This window comes from Zootermopsis nevadensis, unplaced genomic scaffold, assembly GCF_977971745.1.
Source record: "Zootermopsis nevadensis isolate Lab colony 2312 unplaced genomic scaffold, Znev_1.0 Znev_ptg000028l, whole genome shotgun sequence".
NCBI classification, from domain to species: Eukaryota; Metazoa; Arthropoda; class Insecta; order Blattodea; family Termopsidae; genus Zootermopsis; species Zootermopsis nevadensis.
This window is the reverse complement of record NW_028259160.1, coordinates 10,618,645-10,642,368: the sequence shown is the minus strand read 5'-3', so window position 1 is coordinate 10,642,368 and position 23,724 is coordinate 10,618,645. Positions and strand designations below refer to the sequence as shown.

Here is a 23,724-nt window from a genome sequence, read left to right as displayed (position 1 = left end):
CCGTATACCCGTCGTGGCCTTAGGTTACACCGCCGCTTTCTACCAAGTATTAAATGACTCCTTATCATGTTTCTACTCAGACCGATGCCATGATGAGTATCCGCCTGGCTTCTGCGTTTCAAGCGATAGCATAGTGAAGAGCACTTGATGTTGGAAAGGTTGTGGGAGGAGACAGTCGTGACCTATTTTAAGGCATGTTCCATCCATTTCACTGTAGGCGTGGAAGGAATTCACAGGCACAATAGCAGTTCTCCGGGGAAAATTTCAAACCCGGGGCTTCATGAATATAAAACCAACGCGCCAACTTTTGCACATGTCGCTCAGTGCATTACGAAACACGGAAGTAGATTGAGCATCAACATCTGTGATGCACAAAAGAAGAGAGGGGAATCCCCGGTCGAACTCGGACAAGTTTCATGTTTGTGTCCATCAATCACGCAGCCGAAATATTACAATGAAAGATGAGAGAGGCTCAGTTAGCCATATTAAGAGTCACGTTGTGAGGAATTAAAACAGTTACGTTTATACTCCATTGTCTGTATGAGAAACATAACGACGTCCGACAGGCATTTCGTGACGCAAGAATCAATGATGATGAATTGACTCAGCAGTCATGGTCATTTCTCTTGCTTGCGCGTTATAATGCCCATATCGCGTGACAAGAGCTGTAGCAAGAACAACGTTAAAAAAAGAAACGCACCGGAGCACCGGGCATTAGAGCCCATTCTATATCCAATATTTCAAACTACTTCTCGGCCTATAACATGTGGTATGACTGAGAGACTGTACAGCCACTATAATACCACGTGATAAGGTATAAAAACAGGACACGTCCGGTCGTTTTCATGGTTTAAGTTGAGCGTATATTGTCCAGGACTATAACAAGCAAAACGAGAGGTATCACGTGTCATTACATACAGCCATTGAGGGCCCCAAGAGCTGCAGCCATGCGGAAATGAACGAAGTATCCTGCGCTAGTACAGCGACGTATTAGAGTGCATATGCAGTGCCATAATGATCTGATCTCCGAAGATAAAATCGCATGGCATGAAGACGGAAAGAAATAGAGACGTGATTTAAAGCAAGTCACATAACCACGATTATATGCACTGACTTCATAATACGTGATTTTAAAATTTGCTTTTACATATAGAGTCACATTTTGAAAATCAGTGATATAAGAAGACAATGAATTTATTATATACCAGTAACATATCAACTGGCAAATATACACTTCACCACGACAAGTGTTGTCTAAGATTTAGCATCTATCCAATTCAGAATTAATTTTCATCTGGGAAAAGTGACTGGACTCCTTGAACGGGAGACAAGCCCTACAAAAGTTTATAATATAACACAGTCCTTCTTCATAAGCTGATAATAGTAATCTGGTCAAGAAATCGTCAACTTTTATAAAATTAGAATTTCCATTACAGTGCTACCAAAGAGCTGGAACCTATTCCGAGCCAGCTGAATCCAATCCAATCTCAACTTATGTCACTTTTAATATTATCCTCCCATCTTCATACAGGTGTCACAAGAAAGAGGACTCTTCGCTTCACATTTGTCGACTAAAATTTTCACTATATGAGCTACATGTTTCGCCCACCTTCACCCCCTTGATTTGATTTCTCTTGGTCTAATAAGATTTGAAACAAACTATGTACCATCATGCAAAGTTGTGCAAAACCCTGTTACTCCCTTTCTTTTCGGTCCACATATTCTCTTCAAAACTTTGTTCTTGAACACCTTCGATCTATATTGTTCTCTAAAGACGAACGGCCAAGTTTCTTATTCATTCAAAAAATAAAGCAGACGCAGACGCAGGTCCACGACCCAGAGGGATTCAACGCTCCTTAGATTACTAATTTGGTCTTCAAAATACCTCACGAAATGAAATACAGTTACTGATTCAGTATTGCTTCAGTATTTTAATGCTATGGATTCTCCCCCTCCCCTCCCCTCCCCTAAACCTCTGAATCAGGTATTCAAGTACTGCAGTGTGGGTCTGAATAGTGCGTGACTAGGACACGCTATATTTAACCACACAAGAAGCGATTTCAGAACATATAATGACACACCGACAACTAAGACTGGCTCAAAAGTCCCAGTCAGGTTCCAGGTAGCATCAAGCCATGATCTTGGCATTTCCCATTAGTAGCGTGGCAGCTGTGAAGTACATATTGATCGCAAATGTTTCTCTTATTCGTAAATAAATAACGCGAAATAGCGTCTCCCAGTCTGCCAACTCCTTCCCCTGTTCCAGACGTTCTATCTATAACCAACCGTAGCTCGGAACAAGCGATGCAGAATATAGGACGATCAAGGGGCTGCACCTGATTTGAGTTTCAAAATCACAGTTTTCTGCGTACAACAGAAGTCTACAAACTTTTTCATACTTCGTTCTTCTAAAACACGTGTTGCATCACTCTTCAATAAGAAAAATGTTTAACAATTCCTATGCAGACCCAAGAGGAAGAAACAACTTCAGCAGTTGATACAGTGTTACTAACAACAACATAATAATGAACATATTCAGAAATGGAAAGCTATTTTGTGAATTTTCTTTCTCACCAATTCATTTGAAATTTAATAGCTTGCTCAGCAATTAGGTGCATTCAAGCAGTCAGCGCAGTAACTCCTAAAAAACGAGATTAAATTTTAATTAGTTATTTGCCTTGTGTGCTTTGAGGTGCAAACTTAATTTAAGACAATTTCTCGTGAAAAGTCTTTTGTACCGCGTGAACCTGAGATTGAATTAAAACGTCCAACAACTCGCTTCCGAAGTGCTTTTATCAAGAGCGCCAACATGGCTTCCCAGCGTAGGATTAACCCTCCAAAAGCGTACTGGTAACCATATATACCACCTTATTCGACAATCAGTAACTCTGCATTTTGAATTTATAGAATGTTTCCAAAACATTCGATCTTAGTACGCGGTACGAAATAAATTTTTAAATATTATAAAGATGAGCTTCAGCTTAAAAGTGTTAACCTGAATTTCAAACACGCACGGAACGACTTCATAAATAGTAGTAGCTGTATCGAGTGAAATAATGACAATACAGAATAGCACTGTAGAGTTGAATGAAAATGAAAGCACTGTAAAGTCGCTCTTCTCACTCTCTGGTAGGTCAACATTTTAGAAAGACTGATCTAATAATAAATATTTAATTTTTCTAATACAAATTCCTACTATAAATGTGATACAGGCAAATGTGTTATACAGTACAATTAATGAACAATATGTCATCCAGTTTGTTTGAGGATATCACGTATTAATTTTAATAGTATCATCACTGACGTATATTAAAGGTATCTTAGTTGAGATCTGTGTACATGTAGAAGTACATATCAAAAGATATAATATAATATAATATATTTGGTTTAGACTATATACAGAGATCTGTGGCCGCCTAACACCAGGTTTTCACGGCCACAGTCCTTACATACGTAGCACTATTAGCACTACTGCTTACTACAACTATTCACTAATGCTACTCTACGTGACTATTCCTTAATCCCTAATACTATTTACATAACTCTTTTTTAGAAAGACTGGAAAACGTGTTAAAATAATAGTTACCGGCCAAAATTTTAAACATATAATTCCGGATAGAAAGCCAACCCGACACATTTATATTTAAAAATCATTATCACATAATTTGTGCAATAAACTAATAGACACGTTTCTCTGCACGAAACAAAATATCGATTCCTTCAATTTGTTTCAATTATTGAAAGAGGCTCGCCATCTGAGCCTTTCAAGACTGTCTCACTACGATGGCGCGCCACTGCCTGGATAAGGAAAATTTTAATCCCATAAATAAACCTCTGTGACCTCTCGATTACGAGACCGTCGTTTCTCTACACAGTGACTTCTTTAAATTCTCCTGAAAGGAATAAAACCGAGAACCTGGTCTTAGGGACAGGATTTTCCTCTGGTTTCCCGTCGAGCCTCTTGGTACTGTGGGAAATGAACCCTCACTCTAGTCCTGGGTAAAAGAGAGTTGTGGTAGAGGAGGAGGGGAAAAAGTGGTACATGAATAACTTATGAGCTACAATGGCGGACCATTACAGTCTCATTACAGGAGCCCACCGCACTTGGCCCATGTTAAACTAAGCAGAAAATGCACCCCCTCCCCCGGCTCGTAACACTCTCCTCTTGCCCTATGCTTAGACCCCTCCTACACAGTATCAATGTTTCAAAACGTATGCCACCCCTACAACTTCAGCCCTTAAAAGTAGAGTGAGCAGTTCCCGAAATGCAATTTTTCCTCACTGCAGGAATACCATTTTGTTGGACAAATGCTATGCCACATGATTAATTATGAAAATTACAACAGATAAATACTGAAGAAAAGGTATAAAGAAGCATTTGCGTCACTTCTAGCACATTTTACAGCAATCATACGACTTTCATAAGTTCATTTTTGTCAAAATCTTTAATATCATAATCATCATCATGAGCGTGTTATTTATAGCTCACGCTTATTTCTGATCAGACTTAGGCCGCAAGTTTTCATGAACTGTTCGACGCCATTCTGCTTCAGTAAATTAACCGATAAATTGATTGTGCGTGTTGCCTATACACTGCCGTACAAGGCGGAAGTTATAATAAAAATCAATCAGAAAATCTCTCGGAGAAAAATAGTTTTTCTTTTCTTTTTGGGGAAAAGCAGTCATTTATCAATATGGATCTCCTTGAAGAAACGTTTAACACACTTCCCATTCGTTTCAATGACTAATGCATTATGAATGTTGTCTAAATGTGGAGAAATTTTGGGTGCAGAATTTGCAGCAGTTGTAACTGAAAAAAACTTGCGAGTATCTTGTTTTCTTACACATTCCGCTATCGGTAGGAAAACTTCCCATTCGCTGATAAAGTTCACTACCACAACACTATTCAGAATCACAGTAGTGTCATTTAGTTGTTCTTATATCTTTAAGGCCAAAAGTACACTACAAGTTAAAATAAATAATTATAATTTCTGGGATTAGTCTTATAAATATCTGGTGGTGGGACGGAAATGACAATGAAATTTGTGAATATAAATAGATCATTAAGATTTGTAATTGTTTCTTAATAATACCTGTCAGTATCTATGTATCAATGAAAGCATTAAAAGCAAATTAGGAATACATAATTTTTTTTCTTATCAGTAGTGCAGGCAGACAAGTTTTCTTAAAATAATTGGTGGTACATTAAAGTACTAGCAATTGTGTTACATTTAACTGAATTCAAGAAGCCGAGATTAATATATTTCAGTACAGGAAAGAATAGTGTAATTTTCAACAATGGCTAATGACAGATAATGCCACAAAAGATGATTGATACTACACAGAGAGAGAGAGAGAGAGAGAGAGAGAGAGAACTGCCATCTACAATCAACTCCTATCATATTCTGACAACGCAAACTTTATGTTCATTTCCATGAAATGGCCGTTAAGCAAATTTTAGATTTAAAGTTTGTTCACTGCTATTCTCTGTCGACTTCCTAGAAATCAATTATATGTTTGTTTCGCTCTGAAGGAAAACATGAAAAGAGCTTCAACAATGAGTGATTCAAAATTAAATGTACCGTAAATAAACCCTGAAGAGAAAACTGGTCGATTCTGTATTTACCTTCAGACGTAATACGTTTTAAATAACAAGCTTACTGAATTAGCCCCAGACACTACACGACAAATTAAAAGTCTGCACTACACTGGTCAACATTAAACCCTTCATATGCCAGTTATATGTCCCTACGTAATGATACAATAGACGACATATTTTGAATTTTAAGCTTACAGACCTACAATATTTGGCTATTCATTTCAACTCAACTCCAGTTTCAATGTGAGACAAAATATCACGACTTCACAGAAACAAACACATCCTTTGATGGTAAGAAAAAGAGGGACATTTCACAATGCATGCATATAATACACGTTAGGAGACATTCATGACATACAATCAAGACAGTTTAATCTATGTTCTTGAATACGTATCGCTCTCAATCCACAAATATGAAAGCATCCATTTTTGGTGTTACTGATGGCACAGAAGGCGCTAGCTGCATGATCTTACACACTGCGCAATACATATAGTACATGAGTCGGTCACAAAATTAGGGCATATAAAAAGGGAACACTCACATTGACACACAAACACACAAGTAGTCGATAATACATGGTTACTATTTGTAGGCAAAGAAGTGATGTTCCTTTTAATCTCATATTAAAATTCTGTTAAAAGTAGAAGCTTTTATTTTGAGTTCTAATTATACCATCTCATGGTAACATTATATGCAGTGGTAATTCAGTATAAAATAAAACTCAGTGCTGAATACATTACAGTTTTTATTTACCACGTACAAAACACATCTCGCGTAGGAACATGAGCTTGAATTTCGACACTTCTTTTTAACAAATGTTATCTTGACGCCCTGTCGAATATATTTCTACGCCTCCTCGCCATGTTAAAAACAACGACAGCCAGAGTCAGACATCATGTTTTCACCAAAATTCTCTCCTGCACAACACATTTCTTTTCGTGTACCCAGAAAGCAATTTCCTTTTACCATTCTTTTCCACCCTCTCTTTCAAACCCTCGAAACTTCCTTGCAACACCGCACTTCCTCACACCCCTTGTCTTATTTGCCTTCCCCTCACCTCTTATCATATTGTATCATCTTTTCTCCATTCCTCCTGCCCGTTCCTATTCTCTTCCTGTTAGGGTTTGTAATGGAATTGAGTCGGTAAACGCAGGACTTCATATATGAAACGGCCGACAGGAGCTGGTATATCTACGCGGTATATCGCATTGACACGTTGTTTGCCTCTGCTAATGTCAGCACCTATATTATCTCTGTTTTGGCAGATCTCGCCCTAATATGCTATTCACCTCCTCTGCATCATATTACTTGACAGTTTCCTGCGAACAAAATGTACAACTTCCATCATTAGTAATATATTTTGTTGCATGAAACATTTTGAAGATATTTTCTCATTTTCAAAGACATAAAATGCATTAAGGATAGCAGACAGGTAATGCATATTCTAAGGGGAGGTCATAAAATACTTGAAAATGCAAATCTCGTCTATACTTCATAAAAATAAGGGAGTATACGTTCGTCTGATTTAGTCTTTGCAGAAGCACAGCGATTTTGTGACGTAATGTCAAAGTAAATTGTAATTACACGCTGATGTGAAAGTGAAAATGTGTTTCTCTGTGAGGTTATAACAGCTGGATGTGAATGAAGCTAGCTGGTTACCTGTTGTAGGGGATAGCGGGGCATACGTGCTTATGTGTCATTTCCTATGGTTGATTTGTTTTATCATTTGTGGTTTACTTAATGATGTTGTAAGCATCTCTCTAAAAATATGAGTTGGTGTTAAGCCTACTAATGACAACGGTAAATTACTTATCATTCTAACACTCAAAGTTAATGGTGTAGAACTACTTCCAGTATTATCGAGTGTTATTTAGACTTTATCAATTAAGTGCTACAGAATTCTTAAAGGTAGAGCCCGTTAGAAAGTCTAATCTTTATCAGCAGAACTGAGCTAAAAGATTTTCTTTATCAAATGGGCCCAAAGCGAAGTTACTTCATGAATTTTATATTTTGTTACCACAGACAATGAATAAGCCGAAATGAAATTCCACAATGGCGGTATGTTTGTGCCTTATAGTGGTATGGTTTACTGAATCCTTGGTTCTAAGCTGGTGGCTTACTAACGCGAGTCACTGCGTTATTTACGAGAAGGATTATCAATGTAATGGTATTATACAGCTGTTGTTGTTATTATCATTATAAACATCATCATCTAACTCTATGGACCAGTGTCCTCTGTGAGAAACTGTTAATCGCTCAGCTAGTCAAAGACTTCTCCCCGTCTTTTATGGATGCAGAAAGATTTTAAAATTCTACAGCGTTCACAAGAGCCCCTCAAAGATTCCTGAATACAACCATGTGAGTCCAGCCTATATCTTAACACACTATCTAACTAACTCGATGGCTTACCGAACCCGAAGGTTCATCACAGAATTAACCAAAGCCGTCTACAAAATCCAGTTTCCTTCAACTCCTATCTCCCAACGGCCTCCACGAATGGAGTTTAGCTGCGAATATATTGGATAAGCAGTCGTGGACAGCGGTCAAGGGGAGGTCCTCCAGCTTGGGAGTTGGGCGTAAGGCTAACAACCTTTCACCGTAAGAAAGCATTGTTACGAACAAATTAACAAAGCTTCTTAACACCCTGCAAACGAAATTATGATTAAACACTGAAATGTTCTCACTGACCAATCAGCTCGCAGCTTCATGCGCATGCCCACTAAAGGTAACGCTGTACATTAAGTGGCAGCAATATTGAAGAGAATTCAGAAAATACGGGCGTTTCAAGACTGCCCCAGCAGCAACGGCAACCACTTGTGTTAACGAACGAAAACACGATTCAGGTTTACAGCTATAATATAGCATGTACACTCTACGCGCCCTCATTTTATGTTGCGGCAAAGGTAAAAAGCTCATCAAATGGGTTTAAACGCTGAGCGAAGACATGTGCTTTATAGGGTGTCTCTAAAGGCTCTGGATCAGTGGCTTCATTTCACACGCAGTGGCCACAAGTCCTAGCCTTCAGTAAATGCAATAAAAGGAACAACATTTACAGGCCTGCATAACAACCCAAGCTGTTGGCAGAAACACCACCTGATTAAGTGGTTTTCGAGAATAACCACAAACAGTTTTCACGGATAACAGAAACGAAAGTGTAAAAGAGCGCTTCTGTTATGATTTGTCATACTTCTCCCACTCTCATGCCTATGTACTGCAAGTACAAATAAACTGCGGGCAAAGTATTCAAGCGACAGATGCCACACTGCATTGAGACAAATTACTATTCTTCCTTGCGTTTCAAAATGTTAAATCACAACAAAAACCAACATAAAGAGAAGTTTCTGATGTAATATTTGAGGTTCTCGCGGCGGTGAAGATGACAGCGTTGTTCTCTGCGTTATGTCGCTGTATACACTCGTACGTAAATACTAACTTCAGCTCTAAAGCTGGAGACAATATGTTCCTCCAAAACGTTAGTTTCTGCCTACGGCGTTAAAACCCACAAGAACAGCATTTGCAAAAACGCTGCTGGCGTAGAGCTTCAGTCGAGCCCTAGTGATCCAGGTTTGCGGGCCACATTTCGTCGTGTCTTCCTGAAACGGTGATGTTAAACATAAGCGGAAAGTAGGATAATTTCGCGTGTAAAATGAGCCTCGCCACAAGACACATACGAAAGAAAGGCGAAGAATTTTCTCTAGTTTGTATATAATGGCCATGAAAGCTGTTTAATGTAGTATTACGATAATCTTCAATTTAAGTGTGGGAACCACAGAAGTTTCTCTACAAAACATTCTCTGCTTATTGTGGTTACAGTGGAATGTAGCGTTTGGTCCATATAAACTTAGGAAGTTGCTTTAGTTATTTCAGTGCGCCTTTAAAGTGCAAACACAGCATCAGAGAGGCTTGAACTACCGCCTAGACACATTTGTTACAGTGAAACTGCAGCGTGCGCTGCTGATCGTTAAAGTTTATGGCTTTAGTACCGTATATTCATAACACGATGCATCAACTCTGAAAATTGAAGCATTTCAGAAACAGGAAGGGTTCAGTTGTCGAATGCCCTAATTAAATTAAGACATCAAGACGAAGGAAGTAACACCGACAACGATGTGATCTTGGTGTAGATTTACTTTCTTCCAGAATCTTAATACTCACCGCTGTGAAAACCTCAAATCATATTGTGAGTATTATTTTCAGGAAAGCATCCTTCTATAGGCCTACAGTAAGCTTACAGGTTGATTACTCGGTTATTTTAAGACAGTGTCAAGGACTGAACTCATAAAAGCCATATTGAGGGCATCACACCAGAAGGATGATAAACGTAGAGGATTTTACGGTGAAGATACTGTTTCCTATCTCAAGGTTCTGTCCCGAGTACACAAAAGAAAACTTAGGAGATTGTAAGCAAAATAGGTCTATGGCCGGGACTCCAACCGGGTCCCTCCCGACGCGTCGATTACATTTGGAACAATTGTGGAAGGCGAGTTATTATATATGAGATGGACTGTTTACACCAAATAAACTCTGGTGGGGTGTCATGCCATTTGCAATATAGAACTAACGATGTTTACAGGTCTACATGCTTCAAACTTATGAAATAAGTAGGCCTACTTTTGACAGCTCACCTAGTTAAGACATACAAAATACAAAGAAACTTCATCAAGATGGCTGTCTTCTGGGTTGTTGAACCGTGTGCTCTGGTAGTTAACATTTACGTTTCAGAGGTGCTTGCTGCCTCCACATCAGGGTGATAAAATCTCAACCTAAAAGCCCCTTACACAGTACTCCTTAGGCATATAGGCCGCTTTAATTCTAACGCCCTCTTTTTGTGATGTGGAAACCCTGCATAATACATCAGATGTTAAATACTGGTTGTGACAGAGTTTCAGTACTGTAACTAAATTTATCTCACGGTACAGCATCTCTCCTTCTTTCAAAACGAACACAATTCAAATCGTGCAAATGCCTTGAGGGTGGAAGTCAGCTAATTAAACCAGCTCATGCGGAAACTGTACAGAAACATATATCACACGCAATATCACATTACTGTCCGTTAGCTAAACAACAGAAAGGAGGTTATTAAATTTGGGCATCTACAAAAACTTAGAGGCCATATTTAATGCACAAGCATTTTTGCCTCGTCTACTCATAGCGTGTTCCTTAAGTGTGGGTTACAATACTTTATATCCGCTTAGTTGATATGTAAAACGCATGTTATGTAAATTATTTTCGGTTGTCGATGTTGGTCTTCTGTGCTGTGACACCGTGTAGACCTGTGCGTAATTACGTTTCGGAGGCATATAATGCCTCCATCTTCAGGGCTGAAGTGTAGTATGTGTGGATGGGCACAGTATAACCCACGTTATGCGTTCATCTTATGCACCTCGTACAAACAAAGTAAACCTATAAACATCCAAATAACATGCGCCATTCCTTTACAAACTTCACAATAAAAATGTAGTAGCCCACTCCCACCCAGACGTGTCACATCTAACTTGGGTGACACCACTTTACAGCCTGTCTACTCACAGTCTTTTCTCGACGCCGAGCGTCTGGATGCGCCGTCTCCCGACGTCACCGCAGCCAACGTCAGTTTCAACCAAGACTCAGCTTCACCTAACAAGCAATTAGCAAATGCCGGGAGGTTATAGGAGTCGGGATGCATGGAAGGATTGTGTTAAAGTTTATGAGGATGCATCTGCTAGCTATGGCAAGCCAATGCTCCGAAAACAAGTCAGAAATTGAATCGATGACTGCAGAAACAACCTGTCATATTTTTGTTGAAGTCGAGCTACTGGCTGCAATGCATTCTATGAACTTCTAATTACATTAACATAATATTCCCATTTATGATTTCAGGTTTTCACAGCGCAACAACCCAGAATACAGAGATCTTCATAAGGTGCCCACTTTCACAAAGTGTACGGAGTACAAGTCTGCACAGATTTTGAGCTGAAACAAACTTAGAGTACAAAACGATTACAATTATGACAAGTTGGGACCTACTCCCACTATTATTCCCTTCACGCACTGATCAGCGGCCACGTCTAAAAAACTGAACTGTAGTTTATTCTTAAAGCCAGGCGAACCACAGAAAGTTCTTGATGTGATCATGAGCTTCTTGGCTGCATTTTCAAACTGCCAATGATGACGTTACAATGTTTAAAATTAATATCATGGTCGGAGGCTTAATGTGGTTTAAGAGCTGTAGTGAGTGGTGTTGTTCATTTAACATCAATCGGGGATAAAAGAAGAGGAATTTTCGCAGTGGATCCAGTCAGTCTTGAACTCAAAACCTTCTACTCTGAAGTCTTGCTCTTTAATCAGAATCTCTGTCCCTCAAAACTCCAGTGACTTGATACATAAATGAAAACACCTCTGCACCATGGAACACGAAAATCACCCGCAGACTGAAATGCTGGCACAAGACAGGCACCGAGAGAATACAAATGGACTTGTAATCTATCACCGGACTAAGTAAGAATCATGTTGGCGAGACTGTTTCAGTATGTTGGAAGGGGGGTGGAACTTACGTTGTTTCCTGCACAACCCTTCTTCCAATCTCGGTATGAATTTATGGGGTTGGTTGGTCACGTGTGACAGCAGTCTCTGAGAGGGGTGTAGTATGCGTTAGCGGGTGGACAGCCAGGTGTAATTGAACTATTGCCTCACGGTTACAGAGAGTCTGGGGAAAGGGTGAGAGGGCAGACTATGTTGGATGAGAAAATGGCAAGAAGGGATGTGTCCCAGGGAAACGGTGGGGATTACTGCACGTGTGATGTAGAAGGGTTGCTGTAATTCGTCCTTCAAGTGACGAAATTAGGTTATTTATAGACATATAAATTGAACAAGTTAGTAAGCGTATACACAGCGTACCAATTTTATCGGGATCGCCAGAATTCGACTTCAGTGAACGGCTTAGGTAACATCTTAGTTGTCTGAGTGTATGAGCTTTGTGGCAATGCCGTCTGGGAGGGCGATGACGTCATCAGAGTGAACTCCGCCACGTAGTTCCAAACCTGACTGGGAATTCCCCACGCGGGGATCGAATACCCATAGCGACAAAAGTAACGCAGGCAAACTGGGGGTTCCCCGCGAGATCCTCCTCAAAAGTTAACAGCGTCCGCAGGACTATGTGCAGGTTTAAGTGCTCCTGATTGCTGTCCTGTCTGGACTAAAACTGGAAAATGTCGACAAATTTAACAAGACCCACTCTCGTCAAATTTAATGAAAATTCGTTCAGCCTACAGAGTTGCTGCATGCGAACAAACATACGACAAAGCTGACAGACGCACTTCTGCAAATCGTAGTTGTAAAAGAGCCTAAAATGAGACGTACAGTTAGTTTACTTTTGGCCGACTCCTTCCACATCGTTCCCAATTCGCATATCACACAACAATAATAAATTACCATTCGACGCTATATAAACCTGTTAAGTTCATAAACGTCTTAAAATGATCTAGTAATAAATCGGTACACAAATACACGCATATTAATTTCAATTATTCGATTTACAGCAGTATGCAGAGACAATATATCTCTATAAACTCATCTTCACATCTCATTACAATCTTTTTCAAACATGATAAAGAAAAAATAGGTAAGGGACTTAACAGTTCGCGTTCCTTTCCCCTAGTGCCAAATCCCAGGATGTATTTTCATTAAGGAGAAGGATCACAAACACCTATTTAAAGTAATTCAGTACCGGAAAAAACATCGAAAACGCCTAGAAACCCGATCACCATTGAGGACAAACAAGTGCTGCTCGGATTCCGTCATGTATATCTGGGGCACAGAGTCAGGGTTTAGTTGTCATTATTTATAACTCGAGCGGTGACGACACGCGATTAGGGGCGACGACCTGTCGGCATCACGACGCCCGCGTCACGTCGCCAGAAGTGAGCTGCCATCTACTGGCTGTGTCATGCTCTACGAGCACGTCCAAACACTGCTCTGAAACCACCTTCTAATAAATGTTGGTAGAACAATAAACTGGGAAGGAAGCGACCGTCGACACTGAATTCGCTACGATATATATCAAACTTGACAGAACACAAATCTAACACGTCTGTCAATTATTATTAAAGACGGACATCACGAAAGCACTGAGGATCTTATTTTAAGAGTGTTTGATTCAATGTTCTGTCGGAGAAAAAATAATAAACTAAAAACAGTTCGTTTACACAAGCATGTTCCAATTTTTCTGCGATATGACACTAAAAGCTATTGAAAGGCATTTATTATATTGCAAAATGTACATTGTACAGATGATGGGTGTGGGCGATAACAACCTCTTACCACAAAAAGTAGCTTCTTATGAACTGATACAAATTACTACACACTTGAAAGAAAGTTTTTGTGAGAACAGTGGCCATACAGAAAACGTGTAAAGAATAAAATATAATATTAAAACGGGCCTTAGAAAAGCAAATTATATAAAGGTGGGAATATCTCAACACGCAATCAACCTTCGCCCTAAAGAAAAGCAATGACATTTCTTTATCGACTATTAGCCACATTTAAACAAGACATTCTATGTGTGGAGTAAATTACTTCGTTAGTCAGTACGTCATTTCGTAACAGTCTCTTTGTTATTTTCTGGAACAAATTCTCTAATAAGAAGAATATTCATCAGTTCGAGACGTAGATAAACCAACGAATATACTGAACACATATGTCACAAAGCCACGATCACACATTATCGAGTTAAATTTAATTACTGAAGTGAGAGACACCTATGGGCACTTCTCTATAACGATAATAGCCAATTGTCTGCTGAAATACGAACAGTCAGCCACAACTGTAGAAATGTCACGAAGGATAAAACAGCCATGTTATCACATAACACACATTGTAGGTGTCTACACAATCCTGTCCTTCAGCAAACTGTTCTCTGATCTTGAAAACTACAGACTAAAAAAAAAGACGAGCAAAAACAAGGTTGCAGAAGACGGTTAGCAAACGACATTTCAAATAAATGGCTGCCACACATGCGAAGGACACAGTCAGCTGTGTGTTATAATCTACGCAGGGGTTTAGTATTTATGAGTAAAGGGACCTATGACACCACGTGTCCCAACTGAAGAGAATTATAACATCGAAACCAAGACTAAACACTAAAGAGCTACCCTCACTATCATCCATATCAAACGCAACGGTACAGTTCACAGCAGAATTACCAATCATTCCATAATGAAAATTTACCACATTATACGTAGTTTACTGTGTTAGTATCACTCAACACATTGATAGAGGCCTGTGATGCTGCTGACAGCGTCGTCCATAATTCTGGCATGACTTATTAGAGCTCTTGAACATTGTGGAATGAAGAACACATGGCTAAATCCGCAAAAACGGAACAAGATTTTATTATGAGTACTCACCTCCGATTTCCCTTTGGAAACGCAGCTGGCGACATTGCTCGGTTCTAAGCTCAATGAATCCCGCTGAAAAAAACACGAGAAAAGAGTACATATCACACAACTAGAATTTTATAGTTTTAAACAGCATAATTAATACAGATTTTCACAGAAAAACAATATCAGAAAAGCTTACATCTTTACCCAGACACAATTGTCATAAAATGACTTGAAAAATGGAAGATGAGATGGTTGGGGCACACAAAAATCTTCAGCAAGTGAGCAAAGCATACAAGATATCAATCGGAAAATATGAGTGGATAATATTAAAACGAAACATAACGCGTCAGAATTGGACCAGTACAGCTTCAAACTTACTATAATAGACCCATGGGTGAAGAAATCGTGGAAATAACATAGTACGTAGTACGACTGATTGTTGTTTTACGTCAAATGGGATCGGAAAGGAAGGAAGAGATTTTAAAAAAAAAATTATCCACCGCTGAATTTCAATGGTTCTTCTCAACTCCTAGGATATATGTTTTGTTATGGGCACGCTTATAAAACATGAGTCACTTTTTGAAATGTTGACAGATTTCGATTTCTGCTTCATGTAAAATAGACACTGAAGCGATAATAAACAAAAAGAATTTTCTCACGTTTCAGTCTAGATCCACTGTAACAAACTACCTCGAACGGGACAAGTTATTCGAGAGACGAAAAACGAGTAAGGGCATTGAAGACAAGCATGACTCAGTTTCATGTGACAATGCTGTTTCGCGCAAAACCAAACTCGCAGAGAGCAAAGAGTGAACATAAAAGTTTATGGTTATCATTATTTGGGATTAAACACACGAAAACATTAAACATTTAATAATAACATTACGAATCAAAACTCCGTTCACGTGAAAAATGAAATTTGATCAGAACACATGACAATACTTCGCGCAATTTTAATGCAAATGTTTAAGTGTTACAACACAGGCAATCAGAGTCTCCCAAATAATTATGCCAAGATAAACATTTATCACGCGTTTTAACAATGCTAGTTACCATTTATAACTAAATATAAATGCAAAGTGGAGACGGGAAACCGTCACATAACTTTAATTACATACATAATTTCCAGTTGGAATACAGACTGTTCATAAATTCAGATTCCACTGCCAGCGATTCTAGCATAAACACACATGGAATCTAAATGCCATCAACGAAATTAAAACAACCTGGCACGATAATGAAGCGGTAAAGACTTAGACTTGTATTCATGAGACTACTGGTTCGAATACCCTGAGATCAAGCCACTAGTACGCCTATTTATAACACTAAGAACGGACAAATGTGCTGTTTGGGTAGTATTATAAGCGTGCGTTTGATTGCATCTGACTCCTGTCTGGTGCATACGTATGCTATATAAAATGATTCATAATATGCTAAGTTATGGTCTACCAGTGACTTTTCTAGAAGCCAGTGAGATTTAAACTAATATTTTATAAATCGTAACATATGTATTTTATGGATACCTATAACTTTATTAAAGACATTTGTCTCTCAGAAAAATGCTTAGCGAGATGTGCCCCAAAATATGTCTAGTCGTTTAAATAACGCGGGCCTTAAAATACATTACGTTTCATGAAACAGACAGCTGTCTGGGAGTTCCGTTCTGTAACCTTCCGCCAGTGGCGCGTTACGACAGCGGGATAATCTCTCCAGTTTGGGCTGTACCATTCACTTTCAGTCTTCATCGCAATCTGGCAAAATATCTTCCAAGTTTCGGTTACGTTGCGATACATAGTTTCCGTAATGTGGGCTTGACCTCTCTTTCTCTTTAAGGTTTCTTTCTCTTATACACTTCAATATCAATTCACATCTCCTAAGATTCTCTTAGAAAACACAACACAATTAAATTTAAATAAAAACATTACATACGTATAAGTCGACCATGTGCACATATGTCACCACAAAAAGAAGCAATTGTTAAAGTAATCGAGGCAGACCGCCTTATCTTTAGGACGGGAAATAATCCAATAACACTTGCGCATTTATTCATATCCATTCCACTACGGAACAGCGGTTATACTGGTTCAAACAGGAGGGGGGCAAAAAGAAAAACAAAACTTAACTGCTGTGTCAACATCGTAACGAATTCACTGTACATAAAATCCATGCAGCGTATTTCTGGAATTACTGGGAAATGTGCTGGAAATTAACAGCAACTGCAGTTTGTTTGTTTGTTTGTTTGTGTGTGTGCGGGTAGGTGTTGGTAATTCATCTGTGAAAATAAACACAGAACTGCCACTAAAGAGGGTAAATTGTTCTATTTAAATCAAATACGACAGATAGTCCGTTAGTGGGCAAATTGGCTTCATTCGTACTTTTTAACTAAAAAACAAGACAAAATATATAAAAATTACACCAAACAATGTGACCAAAAATACGTACCAGTGGGCCACACCTTCTGCCTTCCCGCATCCTAACCCTATATAAACCTCTCCAATTCCCAAAATCACCACTTCAGTCCTGAAGATGGGGACAGTACGAGTTAAATTATATTCAGTAAATAAATGAGCAATGACAGCTCATTATCATATGTTACAGGCTTATGTTATAGGCTTCAGTAGAGAGGGTATGTTGACGTACCCTTACATAACCTAAACTTGCCTAACGAAAACCAACATAAGTTAACCCAACCTAACCTCACCTAACCTAACCTAATCGACGAAAGGAGTCGCGACGCCGAGCATCACGACACCATCTAATAACACAAAAGATACCGCAGATGTAGTTAGACATCACTGAATACAAAAGTAGAAAAGCGACGCCCGGCGTCGCGACGCCTATCGTCACGACACCACCACAAGACCCAGGAATTTGACTCGAAAGATTTGGATAACTTTAATTTTAATTTTATGAAACCGACGCCTGGCGTCGCGACGCCGATCATTGCGACGCCCTATCATGGCGCCAAAGAAACCGCAGATGAATTTAAATATCACTGCTGACGAAACTAGAAAACTGACGCCTGGCGTCGCGACGCCATCCGCCGTCACGCCAGATGAAGCATACCACCCTTCGTATAACGTTGGGTACGATGATAGAAAATCGACAACCGTGCGTAACTAAGTTCTTGAAGGACGTATTTTTACCGAAGAAGCCAACGTAACCTAACCTAACCTAACCTAATTTAACCTAACCTAACCGAACCTAACCTAACCGAACCTTACCGAACCTAACCTAACCCAACCTAACCGACGCCAGGCGTTGCGACGCCGAGCATCACGACACCATCTAATATCACAAAAGATACCGATGTAGTTAGACATCACTGAAGACAACAGTAGAAAAGCGACGCCCGGCGTCGCGACGCCTACCGTCACGACACCACCACAAGACCCAGGAATTTGACTCGAAAGATTTGGATAACTTTGATTTCAATTTTAGGAAACCGACGCCTGGCGTCGCGACGCCGATCATTGCGACGCTCTATCATGGCGCCAAAGTAACCGCAGATGAATTTAAATATCACTGCTGACGAAACTAGAAAACCGACGCCTGACGTCGCGACGCCATCCGCCGTCACGCCATATGAAGCATACCACCCTTCGTATAACGTTGGGCACGATGATAGAAAATCGACGCCGTGCGTAACGAAGTTCTTGAAGGACGTATTTTTACCGAAGACGCCAACCTAACCTAACCTAACCCAACCCAACCTAACTTAACCGAAATAACCTAACCGAAACTAATCTAACCGAAGTTAACCTAACCCAACTTAACCAAACCTAACCTAAGCTAACCTAACCAAACCAAACCTAACTCAACCTAACGTAACCTAACCCAACTTAACATAAACTCACCCAACCTAACCAAACATAACTTAACATAACCTAACTCAACCTAACCTAACTTAACCGAAATAACCTAACCCAAACTAATCTAACCTAAGTTAACCTAACCCAACTTAATCAAACCTAACCCAACCTAACCTATCTTAATACATCACACAGGTTCCAGAGTAAGCTATATGTGATTCAATAATACTTTGTATGCACGACATAAAATTATACTACAAACTCAATGGAACAGAACCCGCATTGAGAAGCTAACCGCCACTTATCTGGACGAGAAGTTCCACACTTTTTATGGCACAGCCTGCGTGTGACGTAGCAAGCCTCAGCACTGGCACTGTTGTCAAATCTTCATTAGGGTTTGAGATGGCGATACGTGCGGTCACATACCCAAGCCGTCAGAGTACAGCGAGGAACGTGTGGTTGTGGAACAGAACTTACAGGCTGCAGAACGATAACTGGAGGAATAGCAAAGGACAGTGTTTTAAAGCGCAAACAGCACGTGGCATGGGCGTTTCTTCCATAAGGAAAGATAAAACATAGAATCTGACAAACATAAAGGACCTTAGAATCTCAGTAAGTCACCTCATCTTTGAATATAACGCTCAGGTGTTTCCCTATCGAGACAGCCATCTGTTCAGGACTTCTTCTAGAGACTACAGTATCTAAAGACTTCCTCAGAACACCCTTAGGGCACAGTTCACGTTCCACCGTTCTGTGAAGTCTTACACGTTAATTTCTATCAAGGGCTTAATTTTAGCGCTCAGTAAACAGTCTGCATAATCCACCCCTCTTTCGACAGCGTGGGCAGTACCCAGTGTGCCTAAAGAGGTTTCGAATGGAGTGGGAGGAGTGGGGACGTCCTCTCTCTAGTGGTGCTTGCGAACTGGGGAATTAGCAAAGGTGTTTCCCCGTGCACAGCAACTCTGGTAGTAAATACGCTTAGTAGAATCAACGCAGCTCAACTAAACTAACTTCAAAGGAGTCTACCCAATATCAAACGAAATTAGGACACTCACCTCGAAAAACAAAATCGAATTTCATAAAGCATCGACGACAAACATACGATGGAATTATTATTGAATATATAGAATTTACAACTTCGGCTTTCAGGGATGAGGCACGTCGAATGCTGAAAATTATACCCTTTTTCGGCAAATACTGAGGTTGGCATCTTCAGGCTAAGTATGGAAGGGTTGGGCTTTCGAGAAGCCCAGGCAGGCAGTAGGTTGCTTGTTGGTTCTAATGCTGCTGATAGGAGCAGCGAAACAGCGGGCTCTATCCAATAGAAAAACCTAATTTTGTTGAGAAAAATCGGTGATTCACAATATTCGTCCACCCTGCTTCGAAACTTCCCAGCAATTAGTACATTTTCCTGTGGATCATATATATAATCCTCATACTTAACTGCCAGTCGTCTAGTTTTCATGTCATTTGACCTCAAATATAAGATTTTTACTGGTACAGCCCATGGATGGTACAGTATCATTACTGTTTACAATTCAGTGAAAATCACCTTACTGTAAATGACAGAGGATTAATATTATTTGCATATGCCGCCTCTTTCAGAGTCACTAACAAGGATTTGTAGGAAACTAAAATTGTCTTCAATTTCCTACCGTACCTAATAATTATGACACGTGGCTGCCAATCTCATAATTCATAAACGAAGTTTTCGTTGTACTACAGGTTAACAAATTGTCTGCCATTAGTGCACTAAGAATTTTGGAGATTTTGCTGTTAGCCCATGGGATGTTACGAAAAAAACCACTATTAATGTACACCCAACTGGGCCTACGTTACAATTACTCAGGGGAAATTACACTGATTTCCCAAAAGACAGCAGTAAAATCTTGTGAAAGACTAACGTTATGCAACAAAACTCCTACACAATTAACCAAACAAAGAGCTGAGATCGCTTAATGTTGTAGTTGAACTCTGAGCTGAAAGCCCATAATTTAACCCTGGCGACTATGAAAACGCGAGGTTTGTTGTTTTTAACACATTCACTGACGCCAATGAACACAAAACTCTGATCTGTGTCCACAGCGCAAATGTTTTCTTCTCGAACAGTGCAATCTCCGTAACATCAGTCTGATTCCCATATTACAGGATTTGGACTCAGTCCCGAATATAAGACAGGGCGCATCGGGGAATGATTTCATGTACATCTTCACCCTCTGTACCTTTCTTCCTTTTGTACCTCTATTTTATTTAGAAATACTTCAAAAAGCTGCCTATTTGGTAGCAGCACTTGTAAAACAACTAGCTTCATTACTGAAAAAAAATTCAGTTGTTTTGCATGACTGTGAAACGTAGTCTCTTACTATGAGGGGAAAACATTAAATTCCACATTTCTAAAGACACAGAGTTACTAAGAGCTGGAAATGTGACTCGAATGACGCAGAAAAGTAATACACACAGAATTTTAGTGAGGAAACTTCATGGAAAGCGTCTGCTTAGAAAACCACGAAGCATAAAACTAGGAATACTACTGGGGACATAGGCACTACCTGAGAACATATCCAGTGGCAAACTTTGTTATGAACGGAGCTGAAACCTCGAGTTTAGTTACCACAGTATTTGTTAGTTAACTTAATATTTATTGCAAAAGCACAGCTCACGGCAACATCTTCTGTTTCTCTTATATAACAATCAAATAGCTTTTATAAGACTAGGAACATTACCCCAGTTTCATAAAACAGCATAAATTTAAACTCTATAATAAATTATAGTTCAAAAATCCATGAAATCTGAATCATTCATGGAAATGGAAAAAAAACACTTAAAACCTTTAAAAAAAAAGACAAAACATAATAACATAATGTGATCTTGTGGTGAATAATCACACATCGATTTCCAATATTACACAGAATATGAATGGAGAAGATATGTGTACATGCAGGACAACAATTTTGGTAAGATGGGGACACTGTTCATTCTCTACCTCCCGCTCTATCAGAACCGTAAGGAATCCCTACGTTATTATAACAGATGACGAAACTTGTCAGCATTAACTAGCCCCTTGTATTTGCTCCTAGCGTTAACAGACTAGTGGTTCATCTGCTGGAAAAACAAGAACCATGAGCTGGATCATTATTTAGTTGGCGCAGCATAATTACCAAACACGGCGGAAATTATCGGTGTGTCCCAGAAGTCTCATTACTGGTGGGAAGATACAGGGCTGAGGGTACAACAGTTTGCATCCGCCGAATGGAGTATGTGTAACCTGTCTCCCATGTTTAATTAAATACAGGGATCCGTCTTAACGAAGACCCTCCTTACCCCACACCCAGCTCTGTTCCTCATCCCCCACAATTTGAGTCTTTCTCAAGGGGGTTTCTCATGCCACCCACAGGACATGATCACACCACCAATATATTCGACCCTTGTAGGGGCTTCTAATTAAAAAAAGTCACCTCCTACGGGATTCTGGTCAGGTTAAAGTAGACAGAGTAACTGGGGGAGGGACGCCTCTGAACATAGCAAGAAAGGGAAGGGGAGGGGAGGGCAGAGGGATGATTTGTAGCCATTTCTTTCCCACCCTCTTTTCTCCTACTTCGCGAAGGTAATCTGGCCCTTGGAAGGGAGGGAGAAGCAAAGGAAGAAATAGCTGTGAGGGTGAAAGCTATGGAAGAGGGTAGAAAATAAGGGAAGGGGGTTGTAGTTTCTGACGACCAAAAAGAGAAGATTTGTTTCTTAAAACGTGAGACAAAACTCTAATTTTGGAGGAGGGAAGGGCAGTTTCCAGCAGACGAATCGTGTGACGACATTCTTCTTTCTATCACACACTTTCCACAGGAATTTACTTCGTACTTTGATGCACATATTTGGTTGTATGCAGATTTTACGGTGGTCTAGCGGTTAGAACGCTGGCCTTGTAATCCTGGGGTCCCGGGTTCGATTCCTGGTGGTGCCCAAATTTATAACTTGTGTTGGGCAAGGCCGTGGTCCAGGTATCCAGGTATCACGGAGTTTTCCTCCGGGGCTTCCCCGGTTTCTCCGTGGCATCCCAACATTCATCATCATTTACATACAGAAGAAGGCAATGGCAAACCACTTCTGAATCATCTGCCGAGTAAACGGACCTGTCGTCAGACAGAACACTAATAATAATAATAATAATGCAGATTTACCTTTCAAACTAATATAGGTAAACGATTTGTCTTATGCTGTATGCCTGCAACTCAAGTAGAGATGATTTATGGTGAAATGGATATTTGCAGCCATACACTGAGAAACATAACATGAACACAACGAGCCAAAGCCGAAATATCGTTTTCCGGTTCTACTTCCACTCACTTAAGCTTCAGTTGAGGGTAAGATAATCTTTGTGTAAGCAATGACTACTTAGTCGCCTTCCTCCTCATCGAAAGGTCATTTAACATTTTTCGACGGCGTCCCAAGTCACGTTTGCCAGCAGGTCTTTAAAACATAGCTTGTAGACATGTTATTGGTAGATGTTGCTTACATTTTCTCCTAACCGTGTGCAAATATCTTCACGTCTGACTTTATTTTCGATGTCGTTTAACAGTGGCACTTAGAAATCTCACATGCACTACCTCCAACCGCATCCTGTTTTTACTTCTCAATATCCTTGTCGTATGCAAGAATGAAGAACGAGTTGTAATTCTGGCAGGGAGGGCCCAGAATCTGTCCGAACACGATGTCGCATGAGCCTGCTAATGTACCCTGGTGCCATTTTCACAGATTCAAACTTGAAGCTTTCTCCACAGTACGTGGTCAAGATATGGGCCTATTCGTAGACTCCATAAAACTCGGGGCGAACCCCTGGAGTCAGTACACGTTGGATGAAGGTCACAGACAGCCCTGCCCGTCTCTCAAGACGGTCTGATGCGTCGGGTCTCAATGGTCTCGAAGTTGAATGTGTGATTTCCCACTGGACCGCAGGAAATA

The 23,724-nt window shown here is 39.9% G+C and overlaps 1 protein-coding gene across 6 annotated transcripts in view; it reads right to left on the bottom strand.

Annotated features, from left to right (window-relative positions):
- Positions 1 to 23,724, bottom strand: part of Sema2a (Semaphorin 2a) — a 576,182-nt gene that overhangs the window by 44,409 nt on the left and 508,049 nt on the right. For all 6 annotated transcript variants that reach the window (XM_087357602.1, XM_022083582.2, XM_022083583.2 and 3 more), the window contains one exon: positions 14,984 to 15,046. In XM_087357602.1, the coding sequence (XP_087213728.1) occupies positions 14,984 to 15,046 (63 nt within the window). The remainder of the gene's footprint in view (positions 1 to 14,983; positions 15,047 to 23,724) is intronic.